This window comes from Oncorhynchus masou, chromosome 5 (genome assembly GCF_036934945.1).
Source record: "Oncorhynchus masou masou isolate Uvic2021 chromosome 5, UVic_Omas_1.1, whole genome shotgun sequence".
Lineage (NCBI taxonomy): Eukaryota > Metazoa > Chordata > Actinopteri > Salmoniformes > Salmonidae > Oncorhynchus > Oncorhynchus masou.
In genome coordinates this window covers 6,634,950-6,656,837 of record NC_088216.1, presented here as the reverse complement: position 1 = coordinate 6,656,837, position 21,888 = coordinate 6,634,950, and the positions used below count along the sequence as shown (strand labels likewise).

Below are 21,888 nucleotides of genomic sequence, written 5' to 3'. Positions count from 1 at the left end.
CTCGATCATGGTGGGAGCAGTCCGATTGGCATCCATGAACGTAAGTCAAAAACGAAAACAAATCTCCCAGCATGTGATTGGTTATAGGGTGAACAATATGATTGTTTGTCACAAATTAAGTTTGTAGTGATATTATTTAACTATGTGCAACAAAACATTCAACCACCAAGTATCTCAATACTTATTTATTTTTTTATTGTGAAGTTTTTAAAAACAAGCAGTAAAAAGTAAAAAAAAAAAAAAAAAAAACGGCATACAACATCTGACACGACTTCTTGGAACACGAGGAAAAATAAAAGGCATCCCATCTGATGATGCAGCAATCTGATCTGAAGTCAGCAAGGGGACGGGGCCTCGGGGACACAAACTGTGCCAAAACAACCAACATAACAAGCAGGCACACACTGTAGCAAACACCCATAGAAACAGGGGCTTGTACACACAGTCAGTCGCACAGGCACACACAAATCCAGGCCCACCCATTAGTTACTGAAAAATATGAACTAAGTAAAATTATAAGTGGGTGGGGGGGGGGGAAATGCTGCTACTTCATCAACACAGGAATGTTTTAACTGAACTAGACGTTAATTAAAAATGAAAATAAAAGCCTAAAAAGCAAAAAAATATCCTTTTGCTTGCAAAAAAACAACTCGTTTTTACAAACTGATGCTGAATATTAGTAATAGTTATACTCCAAAGTACTGCTAGACGACAGTTTATTCCTCAGGAAAAACAAACAAATGACAGAAGTGCGAGTCCATGTATTTTACAGATGGGTATTAGCGAGGCCAATGAGCAGGAGCTCTTTACCATCTTCCCCTCTTCTTCTCTTCCCCTTCACCTCCTCAGACACTAGTTGGGGTACAGGGTGAGGACAGGCAGACACTAGTTGGGATGCAGGGTGAGGACAGGCAGACACTAGGGGTTGGGGTGAAGGGTGAGGACAAAGAAAAAAAACAACCCTACCAAGTTGTTCAATCATTTCATCAGCAAAAATTGTAGAATTTGTTATTTTTCAGTTTTTGTAAAAAAGAAGGGGAATTTTTAGGGGAAGAGAAGAAGGGGTACTGGGATAAGAGGGAGGGTACTGGGAGTGTATTTGAGGGAGGGAATTAAGGTTTTGCTTCCATCAAAACCAGACATTTTTTGAATGACTTAAACCCAGAAGAAAACATTTAAAAAGTCCAAAGAGCTGGATGGGATGTGGCTGCAGTGAAGAGACAGTCCTCCCGGTCCGCGCTGACAGGCTGGAGACTGGCTGGATTTGGTTCACTGGGCCTGGGAGAAGGAGAGAATGAGAGGGTAGAGAGAGGTTAAAGTACCTGTTGTCCTTGCTGAGTGGTGTGTGTGTGTGTGTGTGTTACCTGTTGTCCCTGCTGAGTGGTGTGTGTGTTACCTGTTGTCCCTGCTGAGTGGTGTGTGTGTGTGTACCTGTTGTCCCTGCTCAGTGGTGTGTGTGTGTGTGTTACCTGTTGTCCCTGCTGAGTGGTGTGTGTGTGTGTTACCTGTTGTCCTTGCTGAGTGGTGTGTGTGTGTGTGTTACCTGTTGTCCTTGCTGAGTGGTGTGTGTGTGTGTTACCTGTTGTCCTTGCTGTGGGGTGGCAGCCTGTCCCGGAGCCCCTCCAGGGCCGTAGAAGGCCGCCTGCTGCCTGTAGTACTCAGCCCAGGCTGCACTGTAGTCCTGCTGTCCGCCGGCTCCTCCCCCGGCCACGGCTGCAGCTGGCGCCGCTGCAGCACCTCCACCGGGCTGGGCTGAGGAGAGACAGGGAGGGAAACAGGATCAGATATTAAGATCTAGAACTTGGACAAGAAAATAGTATTTGTTGATCACAATTCGGTTGTATAGAAATAAATCCGAGGACATCTTCTGGATGAAAAGTGTCCATTAAAAAGGTGGCATGTTGAAGGACTCTATACAGTGTGAAGGCCTTTCAGTCCTTTTCTAGTGACTAGGCTCTCCTGACATGTCTGGAGACTGGACAGCACTATAGGAGATCTTCTGGAACAAGATGGCCGCCATTTCGCAAGAGCTGACCCAGCTGTGATTAGAGGTTTATTTTTACTAAATGTATCCACTATTATTTCTTATGTGTTTTGTTTCTAGTGATGCAATAATCAATAACAATGTACGATAGGACATGTCATTGTAAAGTCAATATAACCATGGCGATGATCTTACCCATGCCCATCTTCTTGTAATACTCCTCCCAGGCCTTGGTGTAGTCTGGCTGGCCTCCAGGGGTCTGGGCTGCCTGGGAGGGGTCTGCCTGGACTGGGGCGGCAGCTGGGGCGTTGGGGGCCTGGCCGGGCATGGCGCCCCCTGGCTGCTGCTGGTAGTACTGCGCATAGTAGGCTGCCCACGCTGCATTGGGGTCTGCTGCTGCCTTGTCTGGGGTGGAAGATACGAGAAAGAGGGTTGAAAGGGAGAAGGTAAAAGTGAGGAGAGGAAACAAGAAGGTTAAAGAGGAAAGAGCGTTGAGGACAGGCCAGGGAAAAATGTATTGACCAGGAGGGAACTCTGATGGAGAGTTCCAGACCAGTGTATATGAAGCCGCGTCTACTCACTGGGGTCGTGTGGCCCTCCAGGGGCCTGCCACTGCTGGAAGGTGTTTCCCCAGCCCTGAGGGGCCCCATAACCATGACCACCTGGGGGGCCGCCACTGGAGAGAGAGTAGAGAACAATAAAACACTTCATATCTTTAAGTCTTCCAAAACATCACAAACACGCCAAAACGCATGATACCCATTGGATTTAACTAACATGTGGCCTTATTTTATTCAGAGGAAGAAATGTAAAAAACATATAATGTACATGAGACAAATGGTGATATAAATCAAACATTTTGAGTCATAAAAATCCCTCAACAGCACAGGGGGATCAGAGCTGCTCACCGCACGAACAATAGACCCCTTCTTTTATGTGCATGGATGTATAACAAACTGTAGCGATGCAAACGAGCACTAGCCTTTATGTCCAGTAGGTGCTATAGCACTAGCCTTTATGTCCAGTAGGTGCTATAGCACTAGCCTTTATGTCCAGTAGGTGCTATAGCACCTAGCCTTTATGTCCAGTAGGTGCTATAGCACCTAGCCTTTATGTCCAGTAGGTGCTATAGCACTAGCCTTTATGTCCAGTAGGTGCTATAGCACTAGCCTTTATGTCCAGTAGGTGCTATAGCACTAGCCTTTATGTCCAGTAGGTGCTATAGCACCTAGCCTTTATGTCCAGTAGGTGCTATAGCACTAGCCTTTATGTCCAGTAGGTGCTATAGCACGAGCCTGGGACAGGGAACCTGGCCCTTTAAGTCCAGTAGGTGTTGTATCTACTGTGTGTGTGTGTGGGGCCCTGCATTATCAAGGATGGGGTTGTAGGGATGCATGGTTGATGTACTTACTGCGGGGGTCCTCCGGGGCCACCAGGCCCTGGGTTGTAAGGGTTGGGGTTGTAGGGGCCCATTGGACCAGCAGGACCAGGTCCCCCAGGACCTCCCCCTAGAGGACACAGAGGAGCCTAGAGGAGCAGAGGAAACCATTCATTCCATTTACAGTTCATGTGGGACTATTAAATGACACACTGGGTGTTTAAATGTGTGTTGACACGCGTCCGTCCTCTCGTACCTCGATCTTGTCCTCTATGAGCTGCTTGGCATGATCTATCTGTTGAGGGGACCCCCTGATGATGAACAGTTTGAAGTTGGGGTCACCGTTGGGCGGCGGCTGACGCGAGATCTCCACGAAAGCCCCCGTCTGCTGGTTGATGGCCTTGACGTTCTCGCCACCCCGACCAATCACCAGGCCGCATTTGTGGGCGGGGATAGAGAAGGTGACCTCACCACCCGGAGGACCGCCCCAGTTGCCCTGGCCTCGCCCCCTGCCATGGCCACCCTGAGGCATCCCCCCCGTGCCAGGTGGACCTGGAGGACCCTGGAGAAGAGACGCAGGTAAAGGTTTCCGCACGACGGCGCTCGCATACTACCCTTTAAAGACCTTCGCTTGAAAACCGCAAAAGTGCCAGTAGTACTATTTGTCCATTTGTAGACTCCGTAGCCAGAACACACTTCCTCAAAAATAGTCTTGATCTAAATCTAAGATTACTCAAAAAAAATTCATTAGTTTGACATTTTTGCATAGATCCGAGTTGCATGTAACTAAGATGTTTGGTGTGGTATTTTGCAAGTGAACAAAATGTGCACAAAAACAAGTCGTCTATAGACAACAGTTCATTGAAGAATCTCTACTATTGACCAATGAAGGGACGTAGATGTCGCATGCTGAACTTCAGCCCCGAGAAAATTTGGAGCACAAACTGAGAGCGAGGAAGAAAACTTTTTTTTTTTTTTTTAAATGTAGATAAAAAAAATCAAATTTAAAAAAACTTGGCTGAACACCAAAACTGTCACAAAATGTCTGAATATTGCACAAACTGTTGTGAACGGTTTCAGATGGGAAGCTTTTTTTATTTTATCTTTTAAAAGTGTCATTTTTATCCATCTGCCCAGGTACTAAAGCTGAAAATTTGCCAGCTGGCCAAATCTGGCACATTGACAGAAAATGTCCCCTTCAAAGAAATGTATTAATAAATACAAAATGTCAAGGAAAAACTAGAAGGGGAATAGTGGAAACTTTATGCACAGTGGCTTGCATAAGTATTCACCCCCATTTTTCCTATTTTGTTGCCTTACAACCTGGAATTAAAATAGATTTTTGGGGGTAGGTTTGTATCATTTGATTTACACAACATGCCTACCACTTTGAAGATGCAAATATTTTTTGGGAAACAAGAAATGACAAAAATAGAAACTTGAGCATGCATAACTATTCAAAGTTAATACCTTGTAGAGACGATTTTGCCCATTCTTCAAGACAAAACCTCCCCAGCGCATTCAAGTTGCATGGGTTCCGCTGGTGTACAGCAATCTTTAAGTCATACCACAGATTCACAAATTGGATTGAGGTCTGGGATTTGACTAGGCCATTTCAAGACATTTAAATGTCCCCCCTTAAACCACTCGAGTGTTGCTTTAGCAGTATGCTTAGGGTCATTGTCCTGCTGGAAGGTGAACCTCCGTCCCGGTCTCAAATCTCTGGAAGACTGAAACAGTTTTACCTCAAGAATTTCCCCGTATTTAATGCCATCCATCATTCCTTCAATACTGACCAGTTTCCTAGTCCCTGCCGATGAAAAACATGTTCTCAGGGTGATGAGGTGTTGGGTTTGCCCCAGACATAGCGTTTTCTTTGAGAGCCAAAACGCTCAATTTTAGTCTCATCCAACCAGGGTGCCTTCTTCCATATCTTTGGGGAGTCTCCCACATGACTTTGAACACTAAACGTGTTCGCTTGTTTTTCTCTTTAGGCAATGGCTTTTCAGGCCACTTCATAGAGCCTACGGCTTAGTGGTCCTATGGACAGATACTCCAATCTCCTCTGTGGAGCCTAGAGCTTAGTAGTCCTATGGACAGATACTCCAATCTCCTCTGTGGAGCCTAGGGCTTAGTGGTCCTATGGACAGATACTCCAATCTCCTCATAGAGCCTAGGGCTTAGTGGTCCTATGGACAGATACTCCAATCTCCTCATAGAGCCTAGAGCTTAGTGGTCCTATGGACAGATAACCCTGAAGTAGCTGCAAAGCTCCATTGGCGTATCTTTGGTCTCTTAATTGCGCCTCTGATTAATGCCCTCTTTGCATGGTCTGAGTTTTGGTGGGCAGCCCTCTTGGCAGGTTTGTTGTGGTGCCACTTTTTGTAAAAAAAATAAATTTAAATTGAATATCCGAAACATACAATATACTTACAGTGAAGCCGCTCCACAACTGCACCAGACCAGTCATCCAACAACTGCACCGGACCAGTCATCCAACAACTGCACCAGACCAGTCATCCAACAACTGCACCAGACCAGTCATCCAACAACTGCACCAGACCAGTCATCCAACAACTGCACCGGACCAGTCATCCAACAACTGCACCAGACCAGTCATCCAACAACTGCACCAGACCAGTCATCCAACAACTGCACCAGACCAGTCATCCAACAACTGCACCGGACCAGTCATCCAACAACTGCACCGGACCAGTCATCCAACAACTGCACCGGACCAGTCATCCAACAACTGTACCGGACCAGTCATCCAACAACTGCACCGGACCAGTCATCCAACAACTGCACCGGACCAGTCATCCAACAACTGCACCAGACCAGTCATCCAACAACTGCACCAGACCAGTCATCCAACAACTGCACCAGACCAGTCATCCAACAACTGCACCAGACCAGTCATCCAACAACTGCATCAGACCAGTCATCCAACAACTGCATCAGACCAGTCATCCAACAACTGCACCAGACCAGTCATCCAACAACTGCACCAGACCAGTCATCCAACTGACTCCCATTCAGAGCAACACAGAAGCATCCAGGGACAACGCCCTGCTCAAAACCAACATGACCCAAACCATCCAAGACCCCCCACAGGTCCCCCAATAGCTGGCCCTCAACCATTCAGGACCACTCCCACCCCAAGCAGAAAAATACAATGGATTCCTTTCCCCAAGAACTCCAATGCACCAACAACCAAGAGAATGAACTAAGGAGAAAAGACAACAGCAAACAATAACAACATTCTAACAGCAACGCCAACTGTATGTTTGTGTGCATGTCTGGCACTATTACATGTATGTGTGTGTTCTTGTATGTGTTTATTTGAATGAGAGTGTGTGTGTATATGCACGTGTCCAAACAGCTGCACGGCAGCAGCCTCGGGGAAACCGGCATTGGCTGTAAAAACACTGCTCCTCCGCGTCATTCAAACTTAATAAAAAGTATTTTTTGACTTTTATCTTTGACCATCATTCCCCATCCCATCCATCTCCACCCATCCATCTCCACATCCCCACCCATCCATCTCCACATCCCCACCCATCCATCTCCACCCATCCATCTCCACCCATCCATCCCCACATCCCATCCATCTCTGCTGGCCACCCACTTCGGGTTTCAACACATCTTTCAAATATTATTTCCATATAAGAATTCTATAATACTGACAAATTCTATAATAATTTTAGCAGAAAAGCATGAAATCTTAAATCCTGCGTTTTATGGTTTTTCTTTCCATGTTTTAATAACGGATTTAAAACTGTGCTCTGTGGGGTGTTAAAAATGACTGATATTTGTATATAACCCAGCCCTGATCTGACCTGTTTGGAGAGCTCCTTGGTCTTCATGGTGCCTCTTGCTTAGTGGTGTTGCAGACTCTGGAGCCTTTCAGAACAGGTGTATATAACCACACACTGAGATCACATGACACCAAGTTAAATAAAGTCCACCCGTGTGCAGTATGTGACTTCTGAAGGTAATGAGTGGCACCAGGTCTTATTTAGGGGCTTCACAGCCAAGGTCGTGAATACATACACCACTTTCACTTCATTTTTTTGAACAAGTAATTTCTCATTTCACTTCAACAATTGACTATTTTTTGTATGTCCATTACATGAATTGCAAATAAAAATCTATACTAATTCCAGGTTGTAAAGCAACAAAACAGGAAAAATGCCAAGGGGGGTGAATACTTTCGCAAGGCACATTTCAGATATGGCCTTCGAGACATCTTTCCTTCTCAAGACTAGAAAGTCTCACCTGTCCATACCCCTGCACCATCTTATATTAAACTCAGTGTTTCCCCCTGCCATCTAGTCCCACTTTCCTTCACACCCCACATGTACCCCCTGTCCTCCCATGTGTCAGCCTGTAGTGTAGGGACCCCCTGCCCTCCCATGTGTCAGCCTGTAGTGTAGGGAGCCCCTGCCCTCCCATGTGTCAGCCTGTAGTGTAGAGAGCCCCTGCCCTCCCATGTGTCAGCCTGTAGTGGGTAGTGTAGGGAGCCCCTGCCCTCCCATGTGTCAGCCTGTAGTGGGTAGTGTAGGGAGCCCCTGCCCTCCCATGTGTACACATGTAGTGTAGGGACCCCCTGCCATCCCATGTGTCAGCCTGTAGTGTAGGGAGCCCCTGCCCTCCCATGTGTCAGCCTGTAGTGGGTAGTGTAGGGAGCCCCTGCCCTCCCATGTGTCAGCCTGTAGCGGGTAGTGTAGGGAGCCCCTGCCCTCCCATGTGTCAGCCTGTAGCGGGTAGTGTAGGGAGCCCCTGCCCTCCCATGTGTCAGCCTGTAGCGGGTAGTGTAGGGAGCCCCTGCCCTCCCATGTGTCAGCCTGTAGTGTAGGGACCCCCTGCCCTCCCATGTGTCAGCCTGTAGTGTAGGGAGCCCCTGCCCTCCCATGTGTCAGCCTGTAGTGTAGGGAGCCCCTGCCCTCCCATGTGTCAGCCTGTAGTGTAGGGAGCCCCTGCCCTCCCATGTGTCAGCCTGTAGTGTAGGGAGCCCCTGCCCTCCCATGTGTCAGCCTGTAGTGTAGGGAGCCCCTGCCCTCCCATGTGTCAGCCTGTAGTGTAGGGAGCCCCTGCCCTCCCATGTGTCAGCCTGTAGTGTAGGGAGCCCCTGCCCTCCCATGTGTCAGCCTGTAGTGTAGGGAGCCCCTGCCCTCCCATGTGTCAGCCTGTAGTGTAGGGAGCCCCTGCCCTCCCATGTGTCAGCCTGTAGTGTAGGGAGCCCCTGCCCTCCCATGTGTCAGCCTGTAGTGTAGGGAGCCCCTGCCCTCCCATGTGTCAGCCTGTAGTGTAGGGAGCCCCTGCCCTCCCATGTGTCAGCCTGTAGTGTGGGAGCCCCTGCCCTCCCATGTGTCAGCCTGTAGTGTAGGGAGCCCCTGCCCTCCCATGTGTCAGCCTGTAGCGTAGGGAGCCCCTGCCCTCCCATGTGTCAGCCTGTAGTGGGTAGTGTACGTACCCCCTGCCCTCCCATGTGTCAGCCTGTAGCGGGTAGTGTAGGGACCCCCTGCCCTCCCATGTGTCAGCCTGTAGTGGGTAGTGTACGTACCCCCTGCCCTCCCATGTGTCAGCCTGTAGCGGGTAGTGTAGGGACCCCCTGTCCTCCCATGTGTCAGCCTGTAGTGGGTAGTGTACGTACCCCCTGCCCTCCGTCCTCCCTGACTCTGATGCTCTGCAGCAGCTCGTTGATGATGGAGGCAGCGTGCTCACAGCGGTCTGGAGGGCCCATGATGTGGGCTATCTTATCAGGACCTGCACCGTCATCTAGAGAGAGGAGGGGAGGAGGGGGAAGGGAGGCAGAGCAGGGAAGGGAGGCAGCAAGAGGGAGAGAGAGAGAGCGATCGAAAGACAACGAGAGAAAGATGGAGGGAAGCACAGATCGCCGCGAAAGAAAGACAGATCGAGCGAAAAAGATGAGAAAGAGAGTCATCATAACGATCATCGTTTAAACCAAAAGGTTCCAGTCAAAATGTTTCTCTTATACGGTCCTGTACCTTCATCTGCCAGAGGGAGAAGGGAGTGAGGGGGAGAGGGGGAAGGCAGTGAGGGGGAGAGAGGGGGAAGGCAGTGAGGGGGAGGGAGTGAGGGGGAAAAAGAAGGAGAGAGTTACCATACTATTCACAACACTCAGCTGAAGCAGAGTCAAGACAGGAAGTTGCTACCAGATTGGCACCTCTCAGATGAGGTGTACTAACATGCCCTTTCTGACCCGATAGAAACACTTCAATCTGCTGTGTGTGTGTGTGTGGTGTTTAAGTTTCATATACAGTCCTGTACCTTCATCTGACAGAGGGAGAGAGAAAGGGGGGAGGGGACAAAGAGAGGAGAGTTACCATACTGATCATAACACTCAACGGAAGCAGGGTCAAACGGGACGGCGCCACCTGGACTCGTCCCATAACAACAGACTGGAGTTCCCAGCTGCAAACCGTTTTGTTACGTTGGGGCTATACTGAACATGCCCCAGGTTCGCCCCACAGTCAAGGGACTTATTTAAATGTTGTGGGACTAACAGGTCTGAGATCAGTGTGTTTCTCCTGGACCTATGATCACGTGTAAAAACACCCCATGGTAAAATAGTCATGTTTCCTATGATAGAAATATTGTAAAATCTGTTGTAGGTGTGGGTTTGAATCTTATACGTCATGTACCTTCATCTGATAGAGAGAGGGGGGGGAGGGAGGGAGAGAGAGAGAACAAAAAGAGGGAGAGAATTACCATAGTGATTATAACAACTGAAGCAGGGTTTAAGGGGGAGATACAGGGACTGGCTGAACAAGAACAGAAGGTAGTTTTCCATAGCGGGAGGTCGTGTGTCATCCTCACCTGGTTTGAACTGTATCCGAACTCCAGCGTCTGCCTGGATCTTCTTGATCATCTCTCCACTTCGACCAATCACAACTCCCACAGAGTGACGGGGCACGGGCACCTGGCCAATGAAAAGACACCTCAGTGAGGAAAAGGCATCTGGCCAAGCTGGAACACACGATACTGATGAGGCAAAGACGTTCAGCAGAGTTCTAGTCGAGGCTCGTTACTCAACGGGGCTGCAACGCCAGTCATTCTACCGGCTGGAATTCTACAACGTTTAACAGGGTAGCTTAGTGGTTAGAGCGTTGGACTAGTAACCGGAAGGTTGCGAGTTCAAACCCCCGAGCTGACAAGGTACAAATCTGTCGTTCTGCCCCTGAACAGGCAGTTAACCCACTGTTCCCAGGCCGTCATTGAAAATAAGAATTTGTTCTTAACTGACTTGCCTAGTAAAATAAAGGTACAATTTAAAAATTAAAAAAACGACTAGAAGAACGAGTAGAAGGGGCATTCTCAATCAGGTCAATGACGCTGCTGTCAGATGTTCTATTTAACGTTCTAGTCAATCTAACTCTATGGGTTTAACCCCCCAGGGCTGCATTTCACTCAGCCAAGCTGCCTTCCCTGTGCCATGGTGGAAGGTGGAGTTTACACATAGCTAGAGCCAAGCTGCCTTCCCTGTGCCATGGTGGAAGGTGGAGTTCACACATAGCTAGAGCCAAGCTGCCGTCCCTGTGCCATGGTGGAAGGTGGAGTTCACACATAGCTAGAGCCAAGCTGCCTTCCCTGTGCCATGGTGGAAGGTGGAGTTTACACATAGCTAGAGCCAAGTTGCCTTCCCTGTGCCATGGTGGAAGGTGGAGTTCACACATAGCTAGAGCCAAGCTGCCTTCCCTGTGCCATGGTGGAAGGTGGAGTTCACACATAGCTAGAGCCAAGCTGCCTTCCCTGTGCCATGGTGGAAGGTGGAGTTCACACATAGCTAGAGCCAAGCTGCCTTCCCTGTGCCATGGTGGAAGGTGGAGTTTACACATAGCTAGAGTGAAGCAGCTGGGGGAGTTTGACCTCCACAGCTCTGTCAAATCCAGTCAGACTTCCAACTAGAATCAAGTTGAATCCATCTCATAAACATAAGCGATCCTACTCACATCCATGCCTCCTCCTCCTCCTCCACCACCTCCTCCCATTTGGTTGCCAAAATTGTTTCGGTCTCCAAAGCCAGCGTGATCTCTCTCTCTCAGAATCTCATTCACCAGCTCCTTCGCTTGCTGCAGAGAGAAAGAGAGGGAAAGTAAGAGAGGTTGATCAAGTCAGACAGTATTACCTGGCATAATATCAGAGACAAACAGCCCCATATCCAGGTACGCAGTACGTGCAGCGGGGGCGTGCGGTGTACGCAGTGCGTGCAGGGGGGGCGTGCGGTGTACGCAGTACGTGCAGCGGGGGCGTGCGGTGTACGCAGTACGTGCAGCGGGGGCGTGCGGGGTACGCAGTACGTGCAGCGGGGGCGTGCGGGGTACGCAGTACGTGCAGCGGGGGCGTGTGGGGTACGCAGTACGTGCAGCGGGGGCGTGTGGGGTACGCAGTACGTGCAACGGGGCGTGTGGGGTACGCAGTACGTGCAGCGGGGGCGTGTGGGGTACGCAGTACGTGCAGCGGGGGCGTGTGGGGTACGCAGTACGTGCAGCGGGGCGTGTGGGGTACGCAGTACGTGCAGCGGGGCGTGTGGGGTACGCAGTACGTGCAACGGGGGCGTGTGGGGTACGCAGTACGTGCAGCGGGGCGTGTGGGGTACGCAGTACGTGCAGCGGGGGCGTGTGGGGTACGCAGTACGTGCAGCGGGGGCGTGCGGTGTACGCAGTACATGCAGCGGGGGCGTGCGGTGTACGCAGTACGTGTGTTGTACGCAGAACGTGCAGCGGGGGCGTGCGGTGTACGCGGTACGTGCAGCGGGGGCGTGTGGTGTACGCGGTACGTGCAGCGGGGGCGTGTGGTGTACGCAGTACGTGCAGCGGGGGCGTGTGGTGTACGCGGTACGTGCAGCGGGGGCGTGCGGTGTACGCGGTACGTGCAACAGGGCGTGTGGGGTACGCAGTACGTGCAGCGGGGGCGTGTGGTGTACGCAGTACGTGCAGCGGGGGCGTGTGGTGTACGCGGTACGTGCAGCGGGGGCGTGCGGTGTACGCGGTACGTGCAGCGGGGGCGTGTGGGGTACGCAGTACGTGCAACAGGGGCGTGTGGTGTACGCAGTACGTGCAACAGGGGCGTGTGGTGTACGCAGTACGTGCAGCGGGGGCGTGTGGGGTACGCAGTACGTGCAACAGGGGTGTGTGGTGTATGCAGTACGTGTGGGGTACGCAGTACGTGCAACAGGGGTGTGTGGTGTATGCAGTACGTGCAGCGGGGGCGTGTGGTGTATGCAGTACGTGCAGCGGGGGCGTGTGGGGTACGCAGTACGTGCAGCGGGGGCGTGTGGGGTACGCAGTACGTGCAGCGGGGGCGTGTGGGGTACGCAGTACATGCAGCGGGGGCGTGCGGTGTACGCAGTACGTGTGTTGTACGCAGAACGTGCAGCGGGGGCGTGCGGTGTACGCAGTACATGCAGCGGGGGCGTGCGGTGTACGCAGTACGTGTGTTGTACGCAGAACGTGCAGCGGGGGCGTGCGGTGTATGCAGTACGTGCAGCGGGGGCGTGTGGTGTACGCAGTACGTGCAGCGGGGGCGTGTGGTGTACGCAGTACGTGCAACAGGGCGTGTGGTGTACGCAGTACGTGCAACAGGGGTGTGTGGTGTATGCAGTACGTGTGGGGTACGCAGTACGTGCAACAGGGGTGTGTGGTGTATGCAGTACGTGCATGGGGGCGTGTGGTGTATGCAGTACGTGCAGCGGGGGCGTGTGGGGTATGCAGTACGTGCAGCGGGGGCGTGTGGGGTACGCAGTACGTGCAACAGGGGAGTGTGGTGTACGCAGTACATGCAACAGGGGAGTGTGGTGTACGCAGTACATGCAACAGGGGCGTGTGGTGTACGCAGTACGTGCAACAGGGGGCGTGTGGTGTACGCAGTACGTGCAACAGGGCGTGTGGTGTACGCAGTACGTGCAACAGGGCGTGTGGTGTACGCAGTACGTGCAACAGGGGCGTGTGGTGTACGCAGTACGTGCAACAGGGGCGTGTGGTGTACGCAGTACGTGCAACAGGGGCGTGTGGTGTACGCAGTACGTGCAACAGGGGCGTGTGGTGTACGCAGTACGTGCAACAGGGGGCGTGTGGTGTACGCAGTACGTGCAACAGGGGGCGTGTGGTGTACGCAGTACGTGCAGCAGGGGCGTGTGGTGTACGCAGTACGTGCAGCAGGGGCGTGGTGAACGCAGTACGTGCAGCAGGGGCGTGTGGTGTACGCAGTACGTGCAGCAGGGGCGTGGTGAACGCAGTGCGTGCAGCGGGGGCGTGTGGGGTACGCAGTGCGTGCAGCGGGGGCGTGTGGGGTACGCAGTGCGTGCAGCAAGGGCGTTTACCTGTACTTTGTAGGGGTCTCCGATGATGCGCAGGGGTTTGTCCATGTTGGGTGGCTGGGAACCATCTTGGATGAGGATCATCTTCACTCCAGCACGCTCCTACAGGGAAGAGATGCATCTCCCCATGTCATATATCTATCCATCTATCTGACGAGCCTCCCCATGTATAGTGTTGGTTTCTATCTCTATATCCATCTGTCTGACGAGACTCCCCATGTATAGTGTTGGTTTCTATCTCTATATCCATCTGACGAGCCTCCCCATGTATAGTGTTGGTTTCTGTCGCTATATCCATCTGTCTGACGAGACTCCCCATGTATAGTGTTGGTTTCTATCTCTATATCCATCTGACGAGCCTCCCCATGTATAGTGTTGGTTTCTATCTCTCTATATATATCCATCTATCTGACGAGCCTCCCCATGTATAGTGTTGGTTTCTATCTCTCTATATATATGCATCTATCTGACGAGCCTCCCCATGTATAGTGTTGGTTTCTATCTCTCTATATATATATATATATCCATCTATCTGACGAGCCTCCCCATGTATAGTGGTGGTTTCTATCTCTATATCCATCTATCTGACGAGCCTCCCCATGTATAGTGTTGGTTTCTATCTCTATATCCATCTATCTGACGAGCCTCCCCATGTATAGTGTTGGTTTCTATCTCTCTATATATATCCATCTATCTGACGAGCCTCCCCATGTATAGTGTTGGTTTCTATCTCTATATCCATCTATCTGACGAGCCTCCCCATGTATAGTGTTGGTTTCTATCTATATCCATCTATCTGACGAGCCTCCCCATGTATAGTGTTGGTTTCTATCTCTATATCCATCTATCTGACGAGCCTCCCCATGTATAGTGTTGGTTTCTATCTCTCTATCCATCTATCTGACGAGCCTCCCCATGTATAGTGTTGGTTTCCTAGTACTTCCCTCCTATTATATTAGTAGCTGTGTTCTGATTCGTTCTCCTGTACAGATATTTGATGTACCAGTACACCCGCTGGACAGGACACTAGTCTATCTCCTGTTTCTGTAAGGTGAGGCAGCTTGATGTACCAGTACACCCCCTGGACAGGACACTAGTCTATTTCCTGTTTCTGTAAGGTGAGGCAGCCTGATGTACCAGTACACCCCCTGGACAGGACACTAGTCTATCTCCTGTTTCTGTAGGGTGAGGCAGCTTGATGTACCAGTACACCCCCTGGACAGGACACTAGTCTATCTCCTGTTTCTGTAAGGTGAGGCAGCTTGATGTACCAGTACACCCCCTGGACAGGACACTAGTCTATTTCCTGTTTCTGTAAGGTGAGGCAGCTTGATGTACCAGTACACCCCCTGGACAGGACACTAGTCTATTTCCTGTTTCTGTAGGGTGAGGCAGCTTGATGTACCAGTACACCCCCTGGACAGGACACTAGTCTATCTCCTGTTTCTGTAAGGTGAGGCAGCTTGATGTACCAGTACACCCCCTGGACAGGACACTAGTCTATCTCCTGTTTCTGTAGGGTGAGGCAGCTTGATGTACCAGTACACCCCCTGGACAGGACACTAGTCTATCTCCTGTTTCTGTAAGGTGAGGCAGCTTGATGTACCAGTACACCCCCTGGACAGGACACTAGTCTATTTCCTGTTTCTGTAAGGTGAGGCAGCTTGATGTACCAGTACACCCCTGGACAGGACACTAGTCTATCTCCTGTTTCTGTAGGGTGAGGCAGCTTGATGTACCAGTACACCCCCTGGACAGGACACTAGTCTATCTCCTGTTTCTGTAGGGTGAGGCAGCTTGATGTACCAGTACACCCCTGGACAGGACACTAGTCTATCTCCTGTTTCTGTAGGGTGAGGCAGCTTGATGTACCAGTACACCCCCTGGACAGGACACTAGTCTATCTCCTGTTTCTGTAGTGAGACAGCTTGATGTACCAGTACACCCCCTGGACAGGACACTAGTCTATCTCCTGTTTCTGTAGTGAGACAGCTTGATGTACCAGTACGTACACCCCCTGGACAGGACACTAGTCTATCTCCTGTTTCTGTAAGGTGAGGCAGCTTGATGTACCAGTACACCCCCTGGACAGGACACTAGTCTATTTCCTGTTTCTGTAAGGTGAGGCAGCTTGATGTACCAGTACACCCCCTGGACAGGACACTAGTCTATCTCCTGTTTCTGTAGTGAGACAGCTTGATGTACCAGTACACCCCCTGGACAGGACACTAGTCTATCTCCTGTTTCTGTAAGGTGAGGCAGCTTGATGTACCAGTACACACCCTGGACAGGACACTAGTCTATCTGCTGTTTCTGTAAGGTGAGGCAGCTTGATGTACCAGTACACCCCCTGGACAGGACACTAGTCTATTTCCTGTTTCTGTAAGGTGAGGCAGCCTGATGTACCAGTACACCCCCTGGACAGGACACTAGTCTATCTCCTGTTTCTGTAGTGAGACAGCTTGATGTACCAGTACACCCCCTGGACAGGACACTAGTCTATCTCCTGTTTCTGTAAGGTGAGGCAGCTTGATGTACCAGTACACACCCTGGACAGGACACTAGTCTATCTCCTGTTTCTGTAAGGTGAGGCAGCTTGATGTACCAGTACACCCCCTGGACCAGAGGCTTCAGCTATACAACTCCCCAATGTGTACCTGTAGTTGTTTGATGGTCTCTCCTCCCTTGCCGATGATAAGGCCGGCCTTGCCAGCTGGGATCATCATCTCCTGCATGGAGCCACTCTGCCCATTGGTCGACTCGTGGAAAGAAGAGGAAGGAGCACCACGCCCTCGAGATACAATCTCATCCAGAAACATCTTGGCTTTCCTGAAGAGGAGGAAAAGACAGAGACGTGGAGGGGGGCAAGTAGTCAGAAAGAGTTGTGTAATGATCAGAAATACTTAACATGGCCCCTAAGCCAGCAGACAGAATTTACCAAATTGAGATCAAACGACTAGGAAAAACTACCGAACTCTAATCGTGCCACACAGCTACAAGGGATACTTCCAAATGGCACCCTACTCCCTACGGGGACACTACATTAGACCAGGGCCCTACGGGGACACTACATTAGACCAGGGCCCTACGGGGACACTACATTAGACCAGGGCCCTACGGGGACACTACATTAGACCAGGGCCCTACGGGGACACTCCATTAGACCAGGGCCCTACGGGGACACTCCATTAGACCAGGGCCCTACGGGGACACTACATTAGACCAGGGCCCTACGGGGACACTACATTAGACCAGGGCCCTACGGGGACACTACATTAGACCAGGGCCCTACGGGGACACTACATTAGACCAGGGCCCTACGGGGACACTACATTAGACCAGGGCCCTATGGGGACACTACATTAGACCAGGGCCCTATGGGGACACTACATTAGACCAGGGCCCTATGGGGACACTACATTAGACCAGGGCCCTATGGGGACACTACATTAGTGTCTTACGCGATGGCGTCAGGGTTTCCTGTGAGGGAGACGCTCCTCTCTGGCATGCCACCACTGTCTGAAACACAAAAAACAACAAGTAAACATCAACAAGTAAACAACATCTGTCTCACTGGCAGACTACAAATGCATCCCAATTGGCACCCTATTACTTACAAAGTGCACTAACGGGGCCCTATGGCCCCTGGTGAAAAGTAGTGCACTAACAGGGCCCTATGGCCCCTGGTGAAAAGTAGTGCACTAACAGGGCCCTATGGCCCCTGGTGAAAAGTAGTGCACCAACAGAGCCCTATGGCCCCTGGTGAAAAGTAGTGCACTAACAGAGCCCTATGGCCCCTGGTGAAAAGTAGTGCACTAACAGGGCCCAATGGCCCCTGGTGAAAAGTAGTGCACTAACAGGGCCCTATGGCCCCTGGTGAAAAGTAGTGCACTAACAGGGCCCTATGGCCCCTGGTGAAAAGTAGTGCACTAACAGAGCCCTATGGCCCCTGGTGAAAAGTAGTGCACTAACAGAGCCCTATGGCCCCTGGTGAAAAGTAGTGCACTAACAGAGCCCTATGGCCCCTGGTGAAAAGTAGTGCACTAACAGAGCCCTATGGCCCCTGGTGAAAAGTAGTGCACTAACAGGGCCCTATGGCCCCTGGTGAAAAGTAGTGCACTAACAAGGCCCTATGGCCCCTGGTGAAAAGTAGTGCACTAACAGAGCCCTATGGCCCCTTGTGAAAAGTAGTGCACTAACAGAGCCCTATGGTCCCTGGTGAAAAGTAGTGCACTAACAGAGCCCTATGGCCCCTGGTGAAAAGTAGTGCACTATCAGGGCCCAATGGCCCCTGGTGAAAAGTAGTGCACGAACAGAGCCCTATGGCCCCTGGTGAAAAGTAGTGCACGATAAAGGCATACGCTCCGGCCAAATGTAATGCTCTATTTTTGACCAGGGCGCTGGCCTAGAGTAGTGCCCTAAAAAAAGGCCATTGCTCTTGTCCAAAGAAGTGCACTATATTTGCTCAAGGCCCTGGTCAAAAGCAGTGCCGTACAGTTCCACATTGTAATGTCACGTGCACAAGGACAGCAACATGCCGTTGTTGCGAGAGCCAATCCCAACAACGCAGTGCACTTTCATCAGGCATAATAATGGCCATCGCTCTGGTCTAAAGTAGTGCACTATATAGGAAATAGGGCTCTGGTCTAATGTAGTGCACTATATAGGGAATAGGACTCTGGTCTAAAAGTAGCGCACTATATAGGGAATAGGGCTCTGGTCTAAAAGTAGCGCACTATATAGGGAATAGGGCTCTGGTCTAAAGTAGCGCACTATATAGGGAATAGGGCTCTCGTCTAAAGTAGCGCACTATATAGGGAATAGGGCTCTCGTCTAAAGTAGCGCACTATATAGGGAATAGGGTTCTGGTCTAAAGTAGCGCACTATATAGGGAATAGGGTTCTGGTCTAAAGTAGGGCACTATATAGGGAATAGGGCTCTAGTCTAAAGTAGTGCACTATATAGGGAATAGGGCTCTAGTCTAAAGTAGTGCACTATATAGGGAATAGGGCTCTAGTCTAAAGTAGTGCACTATATAGGGAATAGGGCTCTGGTCTAAAGTAGCGCACTATACAGGGAATAGGGCTCCGGTCTAAAGTAGTGCACTATATAGGGAATAGGGCTCTGGTCTAAAGTAGTGCACTATATAGGGAATAGGGCTCTGGTCTAAAGTAGCGCACTATATAGGGAATAGGGCTCTAGTCTAAAGTAGTGCACTATATAGGGAATAGGGTTCTGGTCTAAAGTAGTGCACTATATAGGGAATAGGACTCTGGTCTAAAGTAGTGCACTATATAGGGAATAGGGTTCTGGTCTAAAGTAGTGCACTATATAGGGAATAGGACTCTAGTCTAAAGTAGTGCACTATATAGGGAATAGGGTTCTGGTCTAAAGTAGTGCACTATATAGGGAATAGGACTCTGGTCTAAAGTAGTGCACTATATAGGGAATAGGGCTCTGGTCTAAAGTAGTGCACTATATAGGGAATAGGGTGCCATCTGGGCTGGGTGCTGAGATAGTAGAGGTAGTAGAGGTAGTATATAAAGAGAGGTGAGCACCTAGTTGCTCACCTGGAGCGATCTGGACCTTGCAGCCCGAGTCTTGCTGGATCTTGTTAATCTGCTCGCCCCCTCGACCAATGACTGTAGAGAAACAAGCCATGAAGTCATTTTATCATAGTATGCATGAACAGCTTCTCTGTGTGAGTCCAAGCGATACGGTGTGTGTGTGTGTGTACTCACTGAGTCCGACCATGCCGTCTGGCACTCTGTACTCCTCTGTCATAGTGGAGGGTCTGACACTGAAGAGAAAAGAGGGAGAGAGGAACGAATGCTTATCCTTCACAACAAGCCCAAAACACCGGGGAATCGAACACAGCTAAATATACAGTCAAAAAGAAAAGACAAGACTTCTATTAATACCTTTGCTGAGACAGGGCAGCGAGCTGAGCTCCGATAGCTACAGGGAAGAGTAATGGATTAACAACCAATAGAAAGCAACCGATGAATGAGAGGATAGGCAGAGACGAGAGATTGTCTGTTAGGTGTACGTACACAAAGCAGTGGCTGAGTCTCTGTCCCCCTGGGAAGACATCTTCTTGGCATCTGGTTGGTCTGATGAAAACAGGAAAAACATGAACCTCAATACCACCCTGAAGTAAGGCTCCGGGAACATGACCCTCTGTGTGTACATAGTGTATGTGTGCGCCTCGGTTTTCCTCCATGTGTATTACTCCATGTGTGTGTTGGTCCCTGTGCCTCTGTGTTGCCCTCCCCTGGTCTCCTACCTCCATCCTCCAGAGAGCGTTTCAGTGTTTGGAACGGGAAGCCCTCTCCTCCTCCTGCTGCTCCTCCATTGTTACTCGGAGGCCCGGCATCTCCTCCGATCTTAGCTGCAATCTAGAGAACACACACAGCAGGTGTCCCATTCAAATGCATTGTGTGAGCGGCTAGAGAGAATTAATTTGGCCCAAGATTGTGATATATGGACCGTTTTGTATAATCTTCCCCAGGTTTGAATCTGGAGCTGGTAACCTGATCCTAGATCTGTAGTTGCCCAAGTACATCACCTCTACACAAACCACGTACCATCCCGCATCCCTATATTACACAATAGCTGGGTTGGATCCCAAAAATTGACTAATTTGACCAGATCCCCGTGGTGCCATTTGAGAAGCAGCCCTAGACTTGGTAGTTATTTTCTACACCCGGGGTTAGTCCAGGTAGCTGCCAGACTTGGATAAGAGGATCTCGTTTGGAGATACTGGCCTAATTCGTATCACATACATGTCGGCAGTAGCTAACGTTAATACTAGCTAGAGCGTGTTTGTGTCCCAATAGCGATGCAAGTTAGCTATTCTGAAACACTGGCCGACAAATTTGACTGTTTTGGAAAAGTTTGTATCGCAGGTTCCATGTGGAAACGTCTACCTCATTAGCTAACGTTATTTAACTAGCTAGCTACTACCTTAAGTTAATGATAGTCTGCTGACGCTAGCTAGTTACCAAACTTAAAGCTAACGCTAGCCACGTTAAATGATTGATGACTAACTAGTTAACCACTCACTAAATGGTAGGTCTACTGGAATATAAAGAGGGCTTTTCGTGATCACCAACATTAGTTAGCTTGCTATCCAGGCACCTAACGGTAACGTTAGTGTCGGTGTTTTGGGCTTGTTGGCTAGCTGCTATCTAGAACAAGGAAAGCATCGCCACGCCGAGAACACTATCAGCTAGCCTCACCAGCTAACGGTAGCACTCTAGCTAGCGTAAACCTTGTGGTGCTACCGAACTCAAACGTTTAACGTTAGCTAATATTAAAAACAAAGCCACACATGCGTACACCAACATGAGGTTCAAATCTAGGTTTTTCGCATTTTGATTTCACCCACACACCAAGCCGGTCGGTCGCATCGATTCGAGTAACCCATCGACGGCCTCGTTGCAAGCTAGCTAGTTAGCCTAGCATCGTAGCTAGCGCACACAACAGACTGGCTTGGGTCAGTGTCCCAGTCTCGCTATTGCTCCGACCTTACCTGTCTGGCTCGTTGCACGGCGTCCGCGAAAGCATCTTTTTTGCCTCCAGCGCCCGCTCCGGCCCCGGGTGAGCCGTAGTCCGACATGCTGCTTGCTCTCTTGGGGAAAATACACAGACACACACGGGGGTTTGGACAGGTAGTTAGGCCGAGCAGAGTTGCGCAGAAGCGGGAAGATGAGAAAGGCGAAGTGTGGGGAGGGCGCAGAAAGTGGGCATCAAACCTTCTAGCAGTCTTCCCTCCTAAAGTAACCAATCGGTGATTGCGAAGGAGGCGGTGAAGAATTACAGACACAAATCTTACTGGTTTACTGCGTCGAACGTAGGTCCTATTGACCAGGGCAGGGAGATACTTGATTGACAGATCAGCTTCGACCAATCATCTGTAGGCGCTTTTTGAAGAGCCAATCGGAGTTTGAAGAATGGTCAAGTTGAACAATGTGCTTACAGAAACAACCTTTCCATTATTGATTGATGTTTGTAACGACCAATACCCATTTGGGGGCAACAATTGAGCTCTTTCAGCTCATAAAACACTCACCATCAACCTTGCAGGATCTCAAAATTCGAAACACAGATGAAAGCAACAAAGCGGAAACTTTGAGTTAGTTTTTGGTACCTTTGCTATAAATATTAGCCTGGTCCCAGATC

The 21,888-nt window shown here is 50.2% G+C and overlaps 1 protein-coding gene across 2 annotated transcripts; it reads right to left on the bottom strand.

The window, feature by feature from the left end:
- Positions 1-170: 170 nt before the first annotated feature.
- On the bottom strand, positions 171-21,559 carry LOC135531772 (far upstream element-binding protein 2-like). 2 transcript variants are annotated; one of them, XM_064959595.1, is made up of 18 exons: positions 21,239-21,559; positions 19,991-20,102; positions 19,758-19,817; positions 19,626-19,662; positions 19,446-19,504; positions 19,263-19,346; positions 17,166-17,223; positions 16,362-16,533; positions 13,708-13,806; positions 11,339-11,458; positions 10,206-10,308; positions 9,019-9,143; positions 3,619-3,924; positions 3,396-3,511; positions 2,566-2,660; positions 2,180-2,389; positions 1,580-1,752; positions 171-1,278 (listed from the first exon to the last, which is right to left on the bottom strand). In XM_064959595.1, the coding sequence occupies exons 1-18, from the start codon at positions 21,323-21,325 to the stop codon at positions 1,270-1,272; spliced, it is 2,025 nt and encodes a 674-aa protein (XP_064815667.1). In that variant the 5' UTR covers positions 21,326-21,559; the 3' UTR covers positions 171-1,269. The 2 variants fall into 2 exon arrangements, with proteins under 2 accessions (XP_064815667.1, XP_064815668.1); XM_064959596.1 differs by having other exon boundaries at positions 19,275-19,346.
- Positions 21,560-21,888: the final 329 nt, after the last annotated feature.